This window comes from Schistocerca americana, chromosome 7 (assembly GCF_021461395.2).
Source record: "Schistocerca americana isolate TAMUIC-IGC-003095 chromosome 7, iqSchAmer2.1, whole genome shotgun sequence".
Classification (NCBI taxonomy): Eukaryota; Metazoa; Arthropoda; class Insecta; order Orthoptera; family Acrididae; genus Schistocerca; species Schistocerca americana.
In genome coordinates, this window is record NC_060125.1 from 425,826,383 (window position 1) to 425,846,527 (window position 20,145).

The 20,145-nt window shown below is 42.7% G+C and overlaps 1 protein-coding gene across 1 annotated transcript in view; it reads left to right on the forward strand.

Annotated features, from left to right (window-relative positions):
* Window positions 1–20,145, forward strand: part of LOC124622497 (sialin-like) — a 117,559-nt gene that overhangs the window by 15,146 nt on the left and 82,268 nt on the right. Inside the window, exons 2-3 of the mRNA XM_047148214.1 lie at window positions 7,997–8,181; window positions 17,937–18,170. Of these exons, the coding sequence (XP_047004170.1) occupies window positions 7,997–8,181; window positions 17,937–18,170 (419 nt within the window). The remainder of the gene's footprint in view (window positions 1–7,996; window positions 8,182–17,936; window positions 18,171–20,145) is intronic.

Below are 20,145 nucleotides of genomic sequence, written 5' to 3' on the forward strand. Positions count from 1 at the left end.
TCCGTATCCCACTTCTTTGCGTATTGATTCTTCCTGACTAATGTCTTGAACTTTAGCCTACTCTTCATCACTACTTTATTGTGATCTGAGTCTATATCTGCTCCTGGGTACGCCTTACAATCCAGTATCTGATTTCGGAATCTCTGTCTGACCATGATGTAATCTAATTGAAATCTTCCCGTATCTCCCGGCCTTTTCCAAGTATACCTCCTCCTCTTGTGATTCTTGAACAGGGTATTCGCTATTACTAGCTGAAACTTGTTATAGAACTCAATTAGTCTTTCTCCTCTTTCATTCCTTGTCCCAAGCCCATATTCTCCTGTAACCTTTTCTTCTACTCCTTCCCCTACAACTGCATTCCAGTCGCCCATGACTATTAGATTTTCGTCCCCCTTTACATACTGCATTACCCTTTCAATATCCTCATACACTTTCTCTATCTGTTCATCTTCAGCTTGCGACGTCGGCATGTATACCTGAACTATCGTTGTCGGTGTTGGTCTGCTGTCGATTCTGATTAGAACAACCCGGTCATTGAACTGTTCACAGTAACACATCCTCTGCCCTACCTTCCTATTCATAACGAATCCTACACCTGTTATACCATTATCTGCTGCTGTTGATATTACCCGATACTCATCTGACCGGAAATCCTTGTCTTCCTTCCACTTCACTTCACTGACCCCTACTATATCTAGATTGAGCCTTTGCATTTCCCTTTTCAGATTTTCTAGTTTCCCTACCACGTTCAAGCTCCTGACATTCCACGCCCCGACTCGTAGAACGTTATCCTTTCGTAGATTATTCAATATTTTTCTCATGGTAACCTCCCCCTTGGCAGTCGCCTCCCGGAGATCCGAATGCGGGACTATTCCGGAATCTTTTGCCAATGGAGAGATCATCATGACACTTCTTCAATTACAGGCCACATGTCCTGTGGATACACGTTACGTGTCTTTAATGCAGTGGTTTCCATTGCCTTCTGCATTCTCATGTCGTTGGTCATTGCTGATTCTTCCGCCTTTAGGGGCAATTTCCCATCCCTAGGACAAGAGAGTGCCCTGAACCTCTATCCGCTCCTCCGCCCTCTTTGACAAGGCCGTTGGCAGAATGAGGCTTAAACTAGATTAGATTCAGAGATTAGATTAGATTAATACTAGTTCCATGGATCATGAATACGATATTTCGTAATGATGTGGAACGAGTCGAATTTTCCAATACATGACATAATTAGGTTAATTTAACAACATACTTAAGTTAATATAACAACTTTATTTTTTTTGTGTTTTTTGTTTTTCTTTATTTTTTATTTTTATTTTTTTAATATTTTTGTTTTGTTTTTTTTTCTTTTTTTTCTTAATTTATATCTAAAAATTCCTCTATGGAGTAGAAGGAGTTGTCATTCAGAAATTCTTTTAATTTCTTCTTAAATACTTGTTGGTTATCTGTCAGTCTTTTGATACTATTTGGTAAGTGACCAAAGACTTTAGTGCCAGTATAATTCACCCCTTTCTGTGCCAAAGTTAGATTTAATCTTGAATAGTGAAGATCGTCCTTTCTCCTAGTATTGTAGTTATGCACACTGCTATTACTTTTGAATTGGGTTTGGTTGTTAATAACAAATTTCATAAGAGAGTATATATACTGAGAAGCTACTGTGAATATCCCTAGATCCTTAAATAAATGTCTAATAAATAAAGCATCAGAACCTATTATTACGCGAATGTTAGGAAAAAGATATTTAGACTCTGCGAGACGTGAACCATCAGCAGATAGCTACTCACTACGCTAAAGTGACACCAATTCATTTATGGCCAATTCTAAGATGTTGTCACTTGCTAAATGCTTTAATTGTAGCTATGTTACTAACTGAAATTTAATTATAACAAATTGTACCAAGAAGAATGTGCTTCTGGTGGATTCTCAGTGTGTCGCTACCTTCAAATGACATACTCTCATAGTTCGCAAGTTACAATAATTCTTTTGCCACGAATATGATGTCTCATTATTTTATTGCAACGAATCACGCATTTAACAACGGGTTTTCGAGTAATTCTCAATTTGCTGGTGCTCAGAAACTACATATATACGTATAGGCTTGAACTGAATGCCAATATGTCAACTCACTGCTCTATGCTGAAGGGACAGGCGATCGACAGGGGATCTCAAGTTGATTCTGTATTTCTAGATTTCCGGAAAGCTTTTGACACCGTTCCTCACAAGCGACTTCTAATCAAGCTGCGGGCCTATAACGTATCGTCTCAGTTGTGCGACTGGATTCGTGATTTCCTGTCAGGAAGGTCGCAGTTCGTAGTAATAGACGGCAAATCATCGAGTAAAACTGAAGTGATATCAGGTGTTCCCCAGGGATGCGTCCTGGGACCTCTGCTGTTCCTGATCTATATAAATGACCCGGGTGACAATCTGAGCAGATCTCTTAGGTTGTTCGCAGATGAAGCTGTAATTTACCGTCTAGTAAGGTCATCCGAAGACCAGTATCAGTTGCAAAGCGATTTAGGAAAGATTGCTGTACGGTGTGGGAGGTGGCAGTTGACGCTAAATAACGAAAAGTGTGATGTGATCCACATGAGTTCCAAAAGAAATCCGTTGGAATTCGTTTACTCGATAAATAGTACAATTCTCAAGGCTGTCAATTCAACTAAGTACCTGGGTGTTAAAATTACGAACAACTTCAGTTGGAAAGACCACATAGATAATATTGTGGGGAAGGCGAGCCAATGGTTGGGTTTCATTGGCAGCACACTTAGAAGATGCAACAAGTCCACTAAAGAGACAGCTTACACTACACTCGTTCGATCTCTGTTATATTTTTGCTGCGCGGTGTGGGATTCTTACCAGGTGGGATTGACGGAGGACATCGAAAGGGTGCAAAAAAGGGCAGCTCGTTTTGTATTATCACGTAATAGGGGAGAGAGTGAGGCAGATATGATACGCGAGTTGGGATGGAAGTCATTAAAGCAAAGACGTTTTTCGTCGCGGCGAGATCTATTTACGAAATTTTAGTCACCAACTTTCTCTTCCGAATGCGAAAATATTTTGTTGAGCCCAACCTACATAGGTAGGAATGATCATCAAAATAAAATAAGAGAAATCAGAGCTCGAACAGAAAGGTTTAGGTGTTCGTTTTTCCCGCGCGCTGTACGGGTGTGGAATGGTAGAGAGATAGTATGACTGTGGTTCGATGAAGCCTCTGCCAAGCACTTAAATGTGAATTGCAGAGTAATCATGTAGATGTAGATGTAGATCTAGATGAGATGGCGTGCATGTGACGTAGGTGGCGTTGTGCCATCTGATTGGTCAACGTTCAGACGCACGCTCAGAATATCTTACATGCTAGATACCGCTCTGCACGTTCGGAAAGACTCCCGAACGTGCTATTTCACGCTATGATGTCAGAAACTTGGCACGCTCAACGTTCGGATGCACGGTCCGTGTGCCGACGGCTATAAATGGCGGCGGGGTGGAGATGGCACACGCCACACCAGAATGTGCTGACGCCAGTGCGCAGCGCGCTCTCTCTGACGCGGTGGGAGAGGGACAGTGGGATCAGCGCCCACCAACGCCACGGGTTCGCAAGCCAGGCCGTAATGGAGCTGTTGCCCGCGCTCCCCACAGTTGCTAGCAGTTTGAGGAAGTGGGTAACCAGGGCACGCTCAGTCGCACCACAGACGTCTCTCCAACAGGCACCTACCATCTCTTCAGTGCTTATAGTCGCGCTGAGTTACACTGTGACTTCCCCAGTGGGATAAATTCCAGCGGCATCGAAGCCTGCCTACAGGAACAAGGAGGGCGGCAGCAGTGGTACGGCACCACGATAGCGGATGATGGTCTGCTCCCTAGACCCGGTGCTTAGGCCATCAGAAGGGCCACTGGATGACAGCGCCCACAACTCCCCATTTTTTTACTCAGATGGCGGAGCTGTATACCCCAGCTGCTATGTACGGCAGCTATGTACCCAAGGTAGCACTTGCTATTCCAACACAGATTTCAGACAGCTAGATGTGCTGAAAATAGACCGTCATAGGTCCAACCTCCAGAATGGATTGCTGTAAACGTGGTAAGTCCTCCACCAGAACAGGACTAATATTTATAAGAGGATGACCCGTGTGCTTTGCTACTCTGAGGTGGCAGTGACATCATCGGGCCCACTTTTCTAGTCTGGTCAACTTCTCTGACCACCCTGGTTGCAGACGAAATGTGTCCAGACTTCACCTTTCAGGAGCAGGGCAGGTGTATTTTGCAGAGTCAGTGTACTGGATAGTTATTCTTGGGTCTGACTTGCGCCTTTTTAGTCCACCCTGCATGGTCAGTGCAATGATGGTACCCATATCTCCATGTGACGTCCTCCTGCTGCACTGGCACTTTGGACAGCCAGCTCTTACGGTCTGTAGCGGTCAATTCTATCTTTTGACCATATTACATGCAACATCAGCAGTCCTTCCCTGGTGGAATTCCACCTGGCTGTTGCTGCTTCGCTCACCTCACGAGTTACCAGGGGAAGACTTCAGAATCTGACTTAACTATGCAAAACCTTAGTGGCGCTTCAGCTTGAATGCAGAAGTGATGCTGAATGTAGCTTTAGTCAGACATGCATAACGTTCTCTTCCATTTTGTTTTTACCACTTCACTGAAATCTCACATCACCACCGTTTTGAAGACGGAATAGTTGTGCAGCACTTTCGTGTCAGTAGAAAAAATTTGTCGTTCAATTAGGGTAATTATTTTCAACAGAGGGGGCTAGAGCAACAAGTCACGTCATAGAAATGTGTGTGGTTGTAGTCTTGTCATGTCGATACTTTGTTTCTTCTCGTTACCAAAGCTCCTCTCTTAGATCTAGAAAGGATAATCATTCAAATGTCTCTCACAGCAAGGTGCACAGTTTTTTATGTCAAAAGCGCATATGGTTGATTTTGGGACGAGCGATTTATATTCTAATCATATTATCGTGAGGTTCTGTACGTTCGAGGTCGCACTCTTCCCTTGTCACATGTTCCATACCATTTAAATGTGAAAAACATGTTGTTCTAGACAGTCGTAATTGATGTTGTATTCAAGATTTTCCTTTCATTGGGCCCGCAGCTTGTATGAGTTCGAAGAACGATTTATTTTATTTTAAGAATAAACTTTTTGCAGCACTATTTATTTACTTATTCGTAGTGATACAAGTTACAAAACGAACACGTTTCGGCGCTTTGCCATTATCAAGTGTAGCTGTGAGGATGGTAAAATAGGTGTAACATTGTTCCTTACGTCTACGTTACTCCATGTCTACATATTGCACCTTATGTTTACGTATTAGCTGGTATGAAGTGTCCCTATGTCATCTTGAAGCGGGAACAGAAATTCCATAGTAAATATACAGCATCTCTGCAACCGAAGCTGTCAAGAAAGCTGTCAAAAACGACTTTACAACATCACTCAAATAGAAAGTAAACGTACAAACAACAAGATCATATCACAATAAAAATACAATCGACATTAGGCTGCAAGATGGCATATGGACCACGTCATACCAGGGAAGACCCGTGAGTATAGGGTGCAATGTGTAAACACAGACGTAAGAAACAATATTATATCTATTATACCATATTGTCAGGCACGCTTTATAACGCCAAAACTTGTATCGTCACAATTATGTGAATCCATTATTGTTGTTGTTGTTGTGGTCTTCAGTCGTGAGACTGGTTTGATGCAGCTCTCCATGCTACCCTGTTCTGTGCACGCTTCTTCATCTCCCAGTAGTTACTGCAACCTACATCCTTCTGAATCTGCTTAGTGTATTCATCTCTTGGTCTCCCTCTACGATATTTACTCTCCACGCTGCCATCCAATGCTAAATCCGTGATCCCTTGATGCCTCGGAACATGTCCTACCATCCGGTCCCTTCTTCTTGTCAAGTTGTGCCACAAACTCCTCTTCTCCCCAATTCTATTCAATACCTCCTCATTAGTTATGTGATCTACCCATCTAATCTTCAGCATTCTTCTGTGGCACCACACTTCGAAAGCTTCTATTCTCTTCTTGTGCAAACTATTTATTGTCCATGTTTCACTTCCATACATGGCTACACTCCATACAAATACTTTAAGAAACGACTTCCTGACACTTAAATCAATACTGGATGTAAACAAATTTCTCTTCTTCAGAAACGCTTTCCTTTCCATTGCCAGTCTACATTTTATACCTTCCCCACTTCGACCATCATCAGTTATTTTGCTCCCAAAATAGCAAAACTCCTTTACTACTGTAAGTGTCTTATTTCCTAATCTAATTCCCTCAGCATCACCCGACTTATTTCTAATACATTCCATTATCCTCGTTTTGCTTTTGTTGATGTTCATTTTATATCCTCCTTTCAAGACACTGTCCATTCCGTTCAACTGCTCTTCCAAATCCTTTGCTGTCTCTGATAGAATTACAATGTCATCGGCGAACCTCAAAGTTTTTATTTCTTCTCCATGGATTTTAATACCTACTCCGAATTTTTCTTTTGTTTCCTTTGCTGCTTGCTCAATATACAGATTGAATGACATCGGGGAGAGGCTACAACTCTGTCTCACTCCCTTACCAACCGCTGCTTCCCTTTCATGCCCCTCGACTCTTATAACTGCTATCTGGTTTCTGTACAAATTGTAAATAGCCTTTCTCTCCCTGTATTTTACCCCTGCCACCTTTAGAATTTGAAAGAGAGTATTCCAGTCAACATTGTCAAAAGCTTTCTCTAAGTCTACAAATGCTAGGAACGTAGGTTTGCCTTTCCTCAATCTTTCTTCTAAGATAAGTAGTAAGGTCAGTATTGCCTCACGTGTTACATTATTTCTACGGAATCCAAACTGATCTTCCTCGAGGTCGGCTTCGACCAGTTTTTCCATTGTTCTGTAAAGAATTCGTGTTAGTATTTTACAGCTGTGACTTATTAAACTGATAGTTCGGTAATTTTCACATCTGTCAACACCTGCTTTCTTTGGGATTGGAATTATTATATTCTTCTTGAAGTCTTAGGGTATTTCGCCTGTTTCATACATCTTGCTCACCAGATGGTAGAGTTTTGTCAGGACTGGCTCTCCCAAGACCGTCAGTAGTTCTAATGGAATGTTGTCTTCTCCCGGGGCCTTGTTTCGACTCAGGTCTTTCAGTGCTGTGTCAGACTCTTCACGCAGTATTTTATCTCCCATTTCATCTTCATCTATATTCTCTTCCATTTCCATAGTATTGTCCTCAATTACATCGCCCTTGTATAGACCCTCTATATACTCCTTCCACCTTTGTGCTTTCCATTCTTTGCTTAGAACTGGGTTTCCGTCTGAGCTCTTGATCTTCATACAAGTGGTTCTCTTTTCTCCAAAGATCTGTTCAATTTTCCTGTAGGCAGTATCTATCTTACCCCTAGTGAGATAAGCCTCTACAGCCTTACATTTGTCCTCTAGCCATCCCTGGTTAGCCATTTTGCACTTCCTGTCGATCTCACTTTTGAGACGTTTGTACTCCTTCTTGCCTGCTTCATTTACTGCATTTTTATATTTTCTCCTTTCATCATTTAAATTCACTATTTCTTCTGTTACCCAAGGATTTCTACTAGCCCTCGTCTTTTTACCTACTTGATCCTCTGCTGCCTTCACTACTTCATCCCTCAAAGCTACCCATTCTTCTTCTACTGTATTTCTTTCCCCCATCCCTGTCAATTGTTCCCTTATGCTCTCCCTGAAACTCTGTACAACCTATGAATCCACAGTGCCCCAAAAAAATTGCACTTGAAACCATAACTGACTTAAGCTTAACTTATTTTGGGACGTTTGCATCTGCTCACTATTTTTCATATCAGTAATAACTGCATCTTCCTATTTAAATAAAATAAACAAAGTGTACATGCATTGTCAGTTCCTCCTTAAAATTTCATAGATAGCAAAGACACAGGATTGTGTAATTCACGCGTGTTATTGTGGATGCAACACTCATAAAAGTCTTTTTCTTACAGCTGTTGTTCCACTGCGTGCTGTGATTGGAGTCCTCGGGTTCCTGGGGATAGTTTTCCAGTACGTCCTAAAGGTGACCTTGTCCGTAGCCATCGGCGGAATGGTGAACCACACAACAGGTGGCGCAGTTGACACCAGCACGTGTCCGCTGCCAGACGGCACCAGCACCGGCGAATCAATCACAGAGGTACTTGGCAACGATAATTATGGGTAATACCATGTCTTAGAACAAATCACAAACATACAGCAACGTTAAACGCAAGAAGGTATGCGCCGGATGTCAAGAAACCTAGACAAAGTGTACACCACGGCACGGAAAACATAAAATATGATAACAGTGAGAAGTCAGTTGCATGTACCGCAGATCACATCTACCGAAAGCATGTGGAACAACTCAATCAATAGGCTGTGTGTACGTGATGATATGTTTGTAGCTGGTGGCCATTTAGAGAGCACTGAAGCGAAATGGCTTATATTTCTTAAAAATAATAGTATTAGCACAACTTCTTCATTGTGGGCATCAGAACCCTAAGTCTGTTAAAGAAAGGCGGAAGTCTGGCACTTAGGCTGTATTTATTTATACTTTTATGTTCCTCAAGTACATACTTTCATCTTTTTCAGCCATTATCTATATTTTAACTTATAAAAATGCACGCTGCAATACCGCCACTAAAGAGGAACGCACTAGTGTGAAACTAATTTTCTCGGAGAGAGAGTAGTTACTTACAGCTAGGCACCACAACTATGATATTCTGGTTAGGTGCTTAAGTTCGTTTTGGTTCACGTACTGTACTGTTTTTGTTGGTTTAACAGATCACTTGTAAGGTGACCGCTCTTTTTACAACCGGATTTCTGTTGCAAGTAGTGTGTAACATACCCTGATTTGTGAAATCTGTGCCCTATCATAGATAAAGTTATGACACGTAATTAATTAACGAACATATAGCAAGAGAAAACTGAACACAAATGAAGACGTAGAATCATCCTCAAGATTTCAGCAGTAATGAATGTGAAGGAAGGAAGATTAATGTCTCGTTGACAGCCTGGTCATTAGAGATGAAGCGCAATAAGTGCACGTTTGACTCTACTGCACCTTCTCATATGTTTCCGGTGAATTCATTAAATGTTCGAATAATTTTCCGAGTTAATGCAAATGATGTATGTGGACAATACCACTATGTATATACACGCAGATCGTAGCGTTCTCTGTTGAGGAGGAAACAGCTGCCTCCTTCATGAACCACAGCGACAAGAATAACATACAGTAAAGACCCATATTTTAATTATTATCCTTGCGTTTATCGAAACGTACAATCAAAACGTTGGAACAATTATTTAAAAAATCTACATAAAAATATCAAAAGAAAAAGAATCTGAAAAGCAATTATAGTTCGTGTTTCAGTATCCAAGTGACACAAACTGTAACCAGAAAAGAATATAAAAAAGCCCAGGTGTTGAAATTTAATAATGTGTTACTGAAGTCTGAAATTTTAATGATACAAAATAATTTATAAACAGTCCTGTACACAATCGAAAAATGCTTTATACATAATTTGGATATCCTCATGAACAATCAACACTGGCACGTTTGGTGGAAGAGTCACTGTGCAGGTGTCTGCGGATCATGTCAGGAGAATCAAAGATGTAAGCATCCAAAGAGAGTGTTTTTTCGAAATAAAACTAGGATTTTAATCGTGTTTCTGTATTCTCCCACTATGTAATGCAACTGGGCGTGCCCTGGGTACAATGACAAATGTTCAAATGTGTGTGAATTCCTGAGGGACCAAACTGCTGAGGTCATCAGTCTCTAGACTTACACACTAGTTAAACTAACTTAACCTAAGTTATGCTAAGAACAACACACACACATCCACGCCCGAGGGAGGTCTCGAACCTCCGGCGGGAGGTGCCACGCATTCCGTGACATGGCGCCTCAAACCGCTCGGCCACTCCGCCAGTCAAGGTGGTTATTGTAAGACGTTGTGTTGTGTCGGAATAAATTCCGAAAGCTATCAGCAGAGGGAAGCTACACATCATGCCCAGCTGGAGCCCAGAACCAGAGAGAGCGTCCTTATCTGAGTCCTGCAGCCAACACGTGAGTCCTCTACCACTCTCCCCGTTGGCCATTCAAATGCGATGCAAAGGGACTTGTCGGGCAGCGAATTTTACGGAAGCAAACAGCCTCTGCTGAAGCAGTAATTCTACTCGATTGGTTGGTTGAGTCGGTCATCGATCCCATCGGATCAGGGAGAGATGGAGAAGGGAGTCGGCCGTGCCTTTTCAAAAGAACCATCCCGGCATTTGCCTGAAGCGATTTAGGGAAAACCTTGAACGGGATAGCCGGACGCGGGTTTGAACCGTCGTCCTCCCGAATACGAATCCAGTGTGTTAACCACTGCGCCACCTCGCTCGGTGTAATTCTACTCATGACGTAGACTGTACCGTCGAAAATTTTGGAATTAGAAACAAAAACTCGCGCTATCCTTAGAAAGGCCAGTCGACCTGCACAGCACCTTCATTATCACAAGATTTTTGAGTAAGCTTTTCTCCTCTGCTTCGAAAAAACTGCAGCTTTGCATCAAGTGGTTTACATTTCTTCATTCGCCTGTCATTTATAAAGAATACTGTACTTGACCACCGGGTAGTGTAAGTGGGAATAAGTTGGACAACGGTTGATATTCATTTTTACCAGTGTGTATATAGCTTCTAGCTCGCCATAAATTTTCAAAAGCACACAGAGTGGAAGATGGACTGCAGAAAATTGTTGTTCTATGTTGCCAATCATTTGACCATTCCTTATTTCTGTAAACGTATCTAGAAATCGGAGGGCAAGACAGTGATGTTCCTTTTGGAGCCATACATACCGGCTACCTTCGCCAACTCGTCCATTTTATCATAGTATACCAAACTCACATGAGCTGGAACCTGTATACTACATGTTCCTACATTACTTCTTTGTTTTGCAGTAATTCTTGAGCAATTGACTTTCCAACAACGGGTTTTCGGTGGAATGCGATACACTGAGCCAAATGCTACATTATCGGCTATTGAAGTTGCAACACTTGGATAGAGCAAACAACGAATTTTACTTTGTTTTTGTGCATGTACAAAATAGTCGGAAGCACAAGCGACTACATTTGTAGGCTATTTGTCAGAATACAGAACACGAAATGTAACATAGAGAGCTGCGATCTCAGGCAGCAACAACGGCTGTGGCCCAGTGGGGATCCAGTTGAAATGACACAGGGGAAAATAAGCATTAATGACTTGCTCTTGCCACATGTATTTCGAAGTACTAACCAACATAAAACATACAACTTGTAATAGCTATAATTATTAGTCTGCTAATGACATAAATACTGATGTAATGTTGTTTAGTGCACCGTGCTCAGTCACCAATAGAGATATCTGCACTTCGACCCATTACACCTCGAATGCCAGTGTTCATCAACCATAGTGGCTGGCGAGTGGTACCATGCTAATCTCTTGGCGAGAGGTACGGAGAAAGTGCTGCCCAGGGCAACAGTCGAACACCTTCTATATCGAGGTAGTTCATGGAAGCACAATCAACATACAGTCTCGAGTCACATTGCTGAACGATCACGTCATAGAGACCTTGAAGATAGGACAGAGGTAGCAGTCTTAACACTCCGAAAATATAATGCCTACTGTTCAAACCAGAGGTGATTGTGTTGTACACCCTCATGTCCTCGTATCCTACACCGTTCACGCAAGGTGCTAGGCCCATATGATGATGACGAATACAATCCGTCAACGTTCGTTCCCCTCGCAGCCTTGACACACAGATATGACCATCGTCATACTGTATGTCAAGGGTGTCAAACTTGCAGCCCATATGTGTGCGCCCATAAAGGTTCCCTGTGCGCCACGTCCAGCCAATGAAACGGTCCTAAATATCGTGTCCCTTACACGCACGTGTACAAAACCTAACTAGCGGTGAAGATATGGCAGGCGTCTACCACACGATAGGCCAAATGAGTGTAAAACAAGACCCCATTTAGGTGTTTTGTAGATTCTTCCTTTGAGAATGCGCTGCAATCGGACCTGTGGAGCAACTGCGTTAGCTTTGATAGATAGAAGAGTTGACTGCTGTGCATTAGAGCAAAATTAGTCTTAGTCAGTATAGTCTGTCGCAGATATTTTAGGTTATCAAAGGACGTAAATCTCGTGTTGGATCTAAAATTTCAGACATTCACTTGCGTTAATTTTGACAGTAATTACTGTGCATAAGTTTTCTCCTGAGGCATGGAAGGCAATAACACAAGAAGAGAAGGAAGAAAACGTTTATCTTTGTCCTCGTGTTTTCTACCGTATTATTTTAAATAAATAAAAACTGAATTTGAAGTACTTTTTTTCTGCAGACCTCCTCAACTTAAACCCATGTCTCCTTTTGAGTTTGATATCCTCGCCGTATGCAGAAGCAAGACTCCTCTGAAAATACGAACTGGTGCCTCTCCTGTGTCGGTGTTGTTTTCGACTGGAGCGCTGTGCGCGCGCCTCTCCACGCTATCGCGTCAAAGGGAGCCGCGACGATGATTGCAGTGCCGACAGTCTTGTCTTGCTCCAACCAAGCCCTTTACATGGGTCATGGTATGTGATGAGGCTTTACAATCCTTCACGACCGAGCAAACATAATATCCCTGTCGTCTCGGGCGCTAGTCACGTTGGGCTATTGAAAACCTGCATGGCGTTGAGTATAGCCTTCTTGAACTCATCGATCCCATATTGGTCTGACAATCGTGGGCGTGCGACCAAAGCGAACAGCTATATCGTGTAAAACTAAACTACAGTCTCCATACGGGCAATTTTGCCCCTACCGAATTCCGTCATATGCAGCTAAACTTATGTGAAGCATAAAACAAATTTCTCAAAAACAGTAACATTGAAATACAAATTCTGTGTAATAAATTCGTTGCTACTCCTTGCATCTACTCATATTGTATTTGGCGTTACTTTACATCTACGTCTATATTACGAAGTCACTTTATGGTGTGCGGTGGAGAGTACTTCCCCCTTTTTCTATTCAGTCGCATATGGTTCACGGGGAGAACGATTGCTGGTGAGCCTCTCTGTGGGCTCGAATCTCTCTAATTTTATCTTCATGGTCTTTTCACGAGATGTACAAAGGTGAAAGAAATATGTTGGTTGACTCTCTAGGAACATACGCACTCGGGATTTCATTCGCAAATGGCACCTTGATGCAGGGTGCCTCTCTAGCAGTGGCTGCCACTGGAGTTAGCTGAGAATCTCCGTGACGCTTACTAAACGAACCTGTAACGAAACAAGAATAATATACAGAAGAATGGAAAAGAAAATTTAGGATCTATTGATGAAGATCAGTTTGGCTTTAGAAAGGTATATGCAGCAGAGAGATGGTTCTCATGTTCCGGTTGATAGTGGAAGCAAGACTGGAGAAAAATCAAGACATGTTTATTCGTTTTGTCGACCTGAAAAAAGCATTCGACAATGTAAAATGGTGCAAGATGTTCGAAATCATCAGAAAAATAGAGGTAAGCTACAGGGAAAGACGCCTAATGTACAATGTGTACACGAAGCAAGAAGGAACAATAAGAGCGGAGGACCAAGAACGAAGTGCTCGGATTAAAAACGGTCTAAGACAGGGATGTAGTCTTCCACCCCTGCTGTTCAATCATGTATCGAAGAAGCAGTGATTGAAATAACGAGTAAATCGAAGAAAGACGAAAGTGATGCGAAGCAGCAGAAATGAGAACAGCAAGAAACTTAGCATCAGGATTGACAGTCACGGAGTAGATGAAGCTAAGGAATTCTGCTACCTAGGTAGCAAAATAACTAATGACGGACTGAGCAAGGAGAACATAAAAAGCAGACCAGCAGTGGCAAACAGGGCTTTCTTGACCAAGAGAAGTCTATTACTATCAAACATAGGCCTTAACTTGAGGAAGAAATTTCTGAGAAAGTACGTTTGTAGCGCAGCATTGTACGGTAGTGAAACATGGGCTGTGGGAAAACCAGAACAGAAGAGAATCGAAGCATTTGAGATGTGGTGCTACAAACGAATGTTGAAAATTAGGTGGACTCATTAGGTAAGGAATAAGGAGGTTCTGCACAGAATCGGAGAGGAAAGAAATACGTTGAAAGCACTGACACGGAGACCGGACATGATGATAGGACACCTGTTAAGACATCAGAGAATGATGTCCGTGGTGCTAGAGATAGATGTGGAGGGCAAAAACTGTAGAGGAAGACAGAGATTAGGATACATCCAGCAAATAATCGAGAACGTATTTGCCAGTGCTACTAACAAGCAAAATTCGCGTATTGGTCGAACTAGTGTTTTGTAAGCTACTCGCTTTGTTAACAGACTACATTATTTCCTGAGAATCCTCCAATAAATCTCAGTGTGAGAATTGCCTTACCAGGAATTAATTTTATGCAGTCGTTCCACTTCATATCGCTCCTTACGCATACTACTAGATATTTCAAAAAAATGGCTCTCAGCACTATGGGACTCAACTGCTGTGGTCATCAGTCCCCTAGAACTTAGAACTACTTAAACCTAACTAATCTAAGGACAGCACACACATCCATGCCCGAGGCAGGATTCGAACCTGCGACCGCAGCAGTCGCACGGTTCCGGGCTGCGCGCCTAGAACCGCGAGACCACCGCGGCCGGCACTAGATATTTCACAAAAATAAATGTTTCTTCTGATTGTAGTTTTCATCTTACAGTAAATGGTCTTACTGTCTACGTATTCGCAAACGTTGCATTTGTTTGTGATGAGGGCAAATTGTCAGCCCCTGCACAAGTTTCAATCGTCTACAAGTTTACCTGCATTTCACTACGATTTTCTTCCTTCCAGACTTCTCTGTATACAACAGCATCATCCACTAAAAGCCCCATCGAACTTCTGACCTTATCTACTAAGTCATTTGTTCCCTTTGTGAAAACTAATGGTCCTATAACACTCCCCTGAGGCACATCCAAAGTTACTTTTATGTCTGAAGACTTCTCTTTGTTGAAAATAACAGGCCATTTTTGTTTGCTATAAATTCTTCCGTCCAGTCACACATTTGGCCTGGTTTCCAGTACACTCGTATGCTGTTTATTTGACGGCAGTATGGAACTGTATCGAATGCCTTACGAGAGTCAATGAACACGGCATCTACCTGAACGCCTGCATCTACTGCTTTCTGGGTCTCCCGGATGAATAGAGCAAGCTGGAATTCATAAGGCCGCTGCTGTAGGAAATCCATGTTGATTCCTTTATAGGATGTATTTGGCCTTGAGAAATGTCATAAAACACGAGCGTAAAACATGTTACAGAATTCTGCATAAGACCAGCTTCAGAGATTTAGACCTTTAGTTTCGTGCGTCTGTTCGACAGCCCTTCTTGAAAACGGGAATGACATGTGAGCTTTTTCAGTCATTAGGAACACTTCACTCCTCGAAAGACTTACGGCACACGGCTGCGAGAAGACGGGCAAGCTCTTTCGCATACACTGTGTAGAATCGGTTTGATATCCCGTCAGGTTCAGTGTCCTCTGTTGAGAGACTTCAGTTGCTTTTCTATCTCTTGAGCACTTCAATAGCTGTCGTTTTATAGTTTCGTGCGACGATTTATGGGAGAAATTACAGCGCGATCTTTCTCTGTGAAACAGTTCCGGAAAAAGGCGTTCCGTACTTCGGCTTTTCATGTCACTCTCTGTTTCAATGCCATTATGATGACTGAGAATCTGGACAGATGGCTTCGATCCCTTTACTGATTTGACATAAGACCAAAACTTCTCAAGATTTTCTGTTATGTCTGTAGAGAAGGTTTCATTTTCTAATTGGTTGAATGCTTCACGCTTAGCCCTCCTTCAGTTTTCGTCTGTCTGTGAGGCTTTCGCTAGCATTAAATCTGCAGTGGAGATCTTCTTACTTTCACGGCACCTTTCTAAAATAACCCTAAGAATTTTGCTTAGCACATATCCATCTAAATCATATCGTGCGATGTTCTTGAACTTTGTCCTACCTGTTTTGTGCCATTCTGTTGAAGTGACACTCATTTTCAAATCAAGCATGTAATAAAGTTGATGCCAGTTTGACTTTCGTTGCATGTCGCTTCATACTGTTGCGATTTTAATGGCCATCAGTGTAGAAGCGGTCTCCGGTATCCCGAATTTAGTTTCCTATTCAACTACCACATTAACAGCCTCCCCCAATCACTGTAGAAAGTGTTTGAACATCAGACAGTTCTCAAAAATAAGGAACCTAATACAGTGCGTCCTCAAAGCCTCTCCGCAGCGGCGACCCTCGCATGTCTCGCCTTGGCAGCACATTCGAGTCTCACCTGAAGCGTGTTCCATGGACCCGCAATAGTAGGGTGAGGGTAGTGGTGGTGTGAGTGCTTTACAGCTGTTACTTATGTTACTGTCCACTTCATGTGCAAGCTGAAAGTAGTGACAATGCGTAGTACTGCAGAGAGAGCGTTTTTATTGGAAGTGGTTCTCCGTGGAGGAGGAAACGTTACGGAGCATTTGAGGTGGAAATTTAGATTGCGTTTTCTTACTTCGAAGTGTCCACATCGTGACAATGAAGTTATTTAATTCGCTAATTCTAGACAACAAGTTCATTTCATGACGCACCTTGAACAGGAGGCCCACAATTTTGACAGGATGGAGACTCAACGACATTTTCGACATCATGTTGTGAAGTCCAACAAAATCAGTGAGGAGATTATCTCAAGAGGCTAAAGTCTCTCGTACGACAGAACATAAAGGCCACAACCAAAGAACTGGGGATGTATCCTGATGAAATTACTGATTGCAACAATTACATTGTACGGAGCATGCGAAACGAATAGCGTATTGTGAACGGTTTCAGCGATTTGTTGACCGAAATGGGGTTGGATTTTTAGGTAGAACCTTTTTCTCTGATGAGGCTTGATTTCACCTATCTGGCTACATTAATTCCCAAAATACACGAATTTGGTCATCAGAAAATTCACGTGCCTTAAGAGAAACGCCATTGCACACAGAGAAAAATCGAAGTGTGTGTTGGCATAACTCGAGCGTGAATGATACGGCCGATCTTTTTCGATACTACCGTCGCTTCCGACGTCTATTGTTCGGAGATAATTTATCCATTTATTGCCCTGCTGAATGAAAATGAAGCCGGCCGAAGTGGCCGTGCGGTTAAAGGCGCTGCAGTCTGGAACCGCAAGACCGCTACGGTCGCAGGTTCGAATCCTGCCTCGGGCATGGATGTTTGTGATGTCCTTAGGTTAGTTAGGTTTAACTAGTTCTAAGTTCTAAGGGACCTCAGCAGTTGAGTCCCATAGTGCTCAGAACCATTTATTTGAATGAAAATGAGATCGATCATTCATTTTTCCAACGAGACAACGCTACTGATCATACAGCACACCAGTCCCTTCGGCTTTTAACTGAAATTTTTGGTGACGGAACAATTAGGAAGGTCTCTGACCCCCACACTCACCTGATCTGTCCCCTCCAGAACATTTCCTTTATTGTGGGGCTAGAGTATTTGTGTATCAATATAACTCCGAAACAATAGATGAACTGAAGACAGCGATAATTGATTACCTGCATTCGACTACACGTGAAATATTGGTAAGAGCGTTTGCAAGTAAATGTGAAGGTACTGAACTGTATCTTCAAGAAGTAGGAAAAAATTTACAACACCTACTGTAATATTGGTCAGTACACTGTATTTAATTGTAATTAATTTCATTGTTTTAATTTTAATGATGTTGAATCCCATCACCCAACAAAACCGCAGCCACTAGCAGTGAATCCCGGCCCCTAGCTTATACAGCGACATCAATGTGCTGTCAACCTCACGCGCTCCGCAAGGTGACACCCGTGGAGCTCACCGCTGCGGAGAGATTTTGCGGATGCACATATCTTAGAATAGCAGTTGTTTCTCTCATGTTCTAGGAAGGTGAATTTGACTGGGACGACAAGATGCAGGGGTACATCCTGTCGTCCTACTACTACGGCTACGCAGCGACCAACATACTCGGCGGGTACGCAGCGGCGCGTTTCAGCGCCCGCTGGGTGTACGGGCTAGGACTCCTCATCGCGGGGGTCTTCACCATTCTTGGACCGGTTTGCGCGTACGGTGGACCTGTCGTATTCATGGTTTCTCGTATTATCGTCGGAATAGCTTCGGTAAGTATTTCACAATCATTCGCTTATTTATTTGTAGCGTAAAAACGTGCAACGTACATAAACAGAAATATACAATAAGGCGACAAAAGTCATAGGATAGCGGTACGCGCCTATACAGATGGTGGTAGTATCGCGTGAACAAGGTATAAACCGCAGAATTCACTGTGGAATGTACGACGAGCGTATCCGGTAGGACAGTGAGGCGAAATTTGGTGTTAATGGGCTAAGGCAGCAGACGACCGACGCGAGTGCCGTTGCTAACAGAACGACATCGCCTGCTGCTCATGTCCTGGGCTCGTGACCACACCGTTTAGGTTCTTTTTTTTTTGTGTGTGTGTACATAGTCATCAGTCTTCTACGTCCTCAATTATTTGCTCGGTATAAATGGCTCTGAGCACTATGGGACTCAACTGCTGAGGTCATTAGTCCCCTAGAACTTAGAACTAGTTAAACCTAACTAACATAAGGACATCACAAACATCCATGCCCGAGGCACGATTCGAACCTGCGACCGTAGCGGTCCTGCGGTTCCAGACTGCAGCGCCTTTAACCGCACGGCCACTTCGGCCGGCTGCTCGGTATATTCCAACCTCTGTCTTCCTCTACAGTTTTTACCCTCTGCAACTCCCTCTAGCACTTAACAAATGTCCCATCATGCTGTCCCTTCTTCTTGTCAGAGTTTTCCATATATTCCTTTCTTCTCAGATTATGCGCAGAACCTCCTCGTTCCTTACCTTATCAGTCCACCTAATTTTCAACTTTAGTCAGTGGCATTTCCTAGTGTGTTCCTACATTTCTTCAGAATGCAGCCACACATCCCTGAGGTCAGCTTCCAGCTCTGTAAATTTTTCGTGTCAGCATTTTGCAAAGATGAATTATTAAAATGACGGTTAGTTAATACTCGGCACTGTGTGAGGGTATTTCTCCTGTCATATAAATTGTGTACCAGGCAGAATAATTTCCTCTTAGTATCTCTCTCAAGGACGTCTGTGATTCTGAAGGAATGTGGTCATCGCCGTCTTGCCTGTTGCGACTTAGGTCTCTCAGTGCTCTGTCAGAATCTGCTCGCAATATCATTTCTCCCGTCTCATTTTTATCTGCTTTCTCTATCATTTCTACAACATTTGAAATAAATTAAGATTGCTCCAATTGCGCAGTCGGACCAAGTATTTCGCGAGGCTGCCGTTGGTTGTTTGGCAAATGCCGGAACTGAAAATTCCCTCACAATTTTTTCGCCCCATTGAGATTCGATTTGTCCCACTACCAGATCGCGTGATATTTGACTGGAAGATTGTTGATGGTGTACAGCAACGAGCTACTTTTTTTTAGATTCATTTGTTGAAAAAGTACCGTTCCCGGTTTCGAACTGTTCACACTTCATTATTTCATCATCAGACGGTTTGTCATGCTTTCATAAAAACAAACGTACATTGGTTTACTGTACTAACTATGCTAAAAACATACGACTTGTAACGGCTATAATTATTAGTCTGCTAATGACGTGAATACTGATGTAATGTTGTTAAGCAGATTTTACTCACAAGGGAACCTCACCATCGCACCCCCCCCCCCCCCCCCCCCTCAGATTTAGTTATAAGTTGGCACAGTGGATAGGCCTTGAAAAACTGAACACAGATCAATCGAGAAAACAGGAAGAAGTTGTGTGGAACTATGAAAAATATAAGCAAAATATACAAACTGAGTAGTCCATGCGCAAGATTGGCAACATCAAGGATAGCCTGAGCTCAGGAGCGCCGTGGTCCCGTGGTTAGCGTGAGCAGCTGCGGAAAGAGAGGTCCTTGGTTCAAATTTTCCCTTGAGTGAAAAGTTTGCTTTACTTTCGCGAAGTTATGATCCGTCCGTTCCTTCATTGACGTCTCTGTTCACTGTAATAAGTTTAGTGTGTGTTTTGCGACCGCACCTCAAAACCGTGCGATTAGTAGACAAAAGGACGTGCCTCTCCAATGGGAACCGA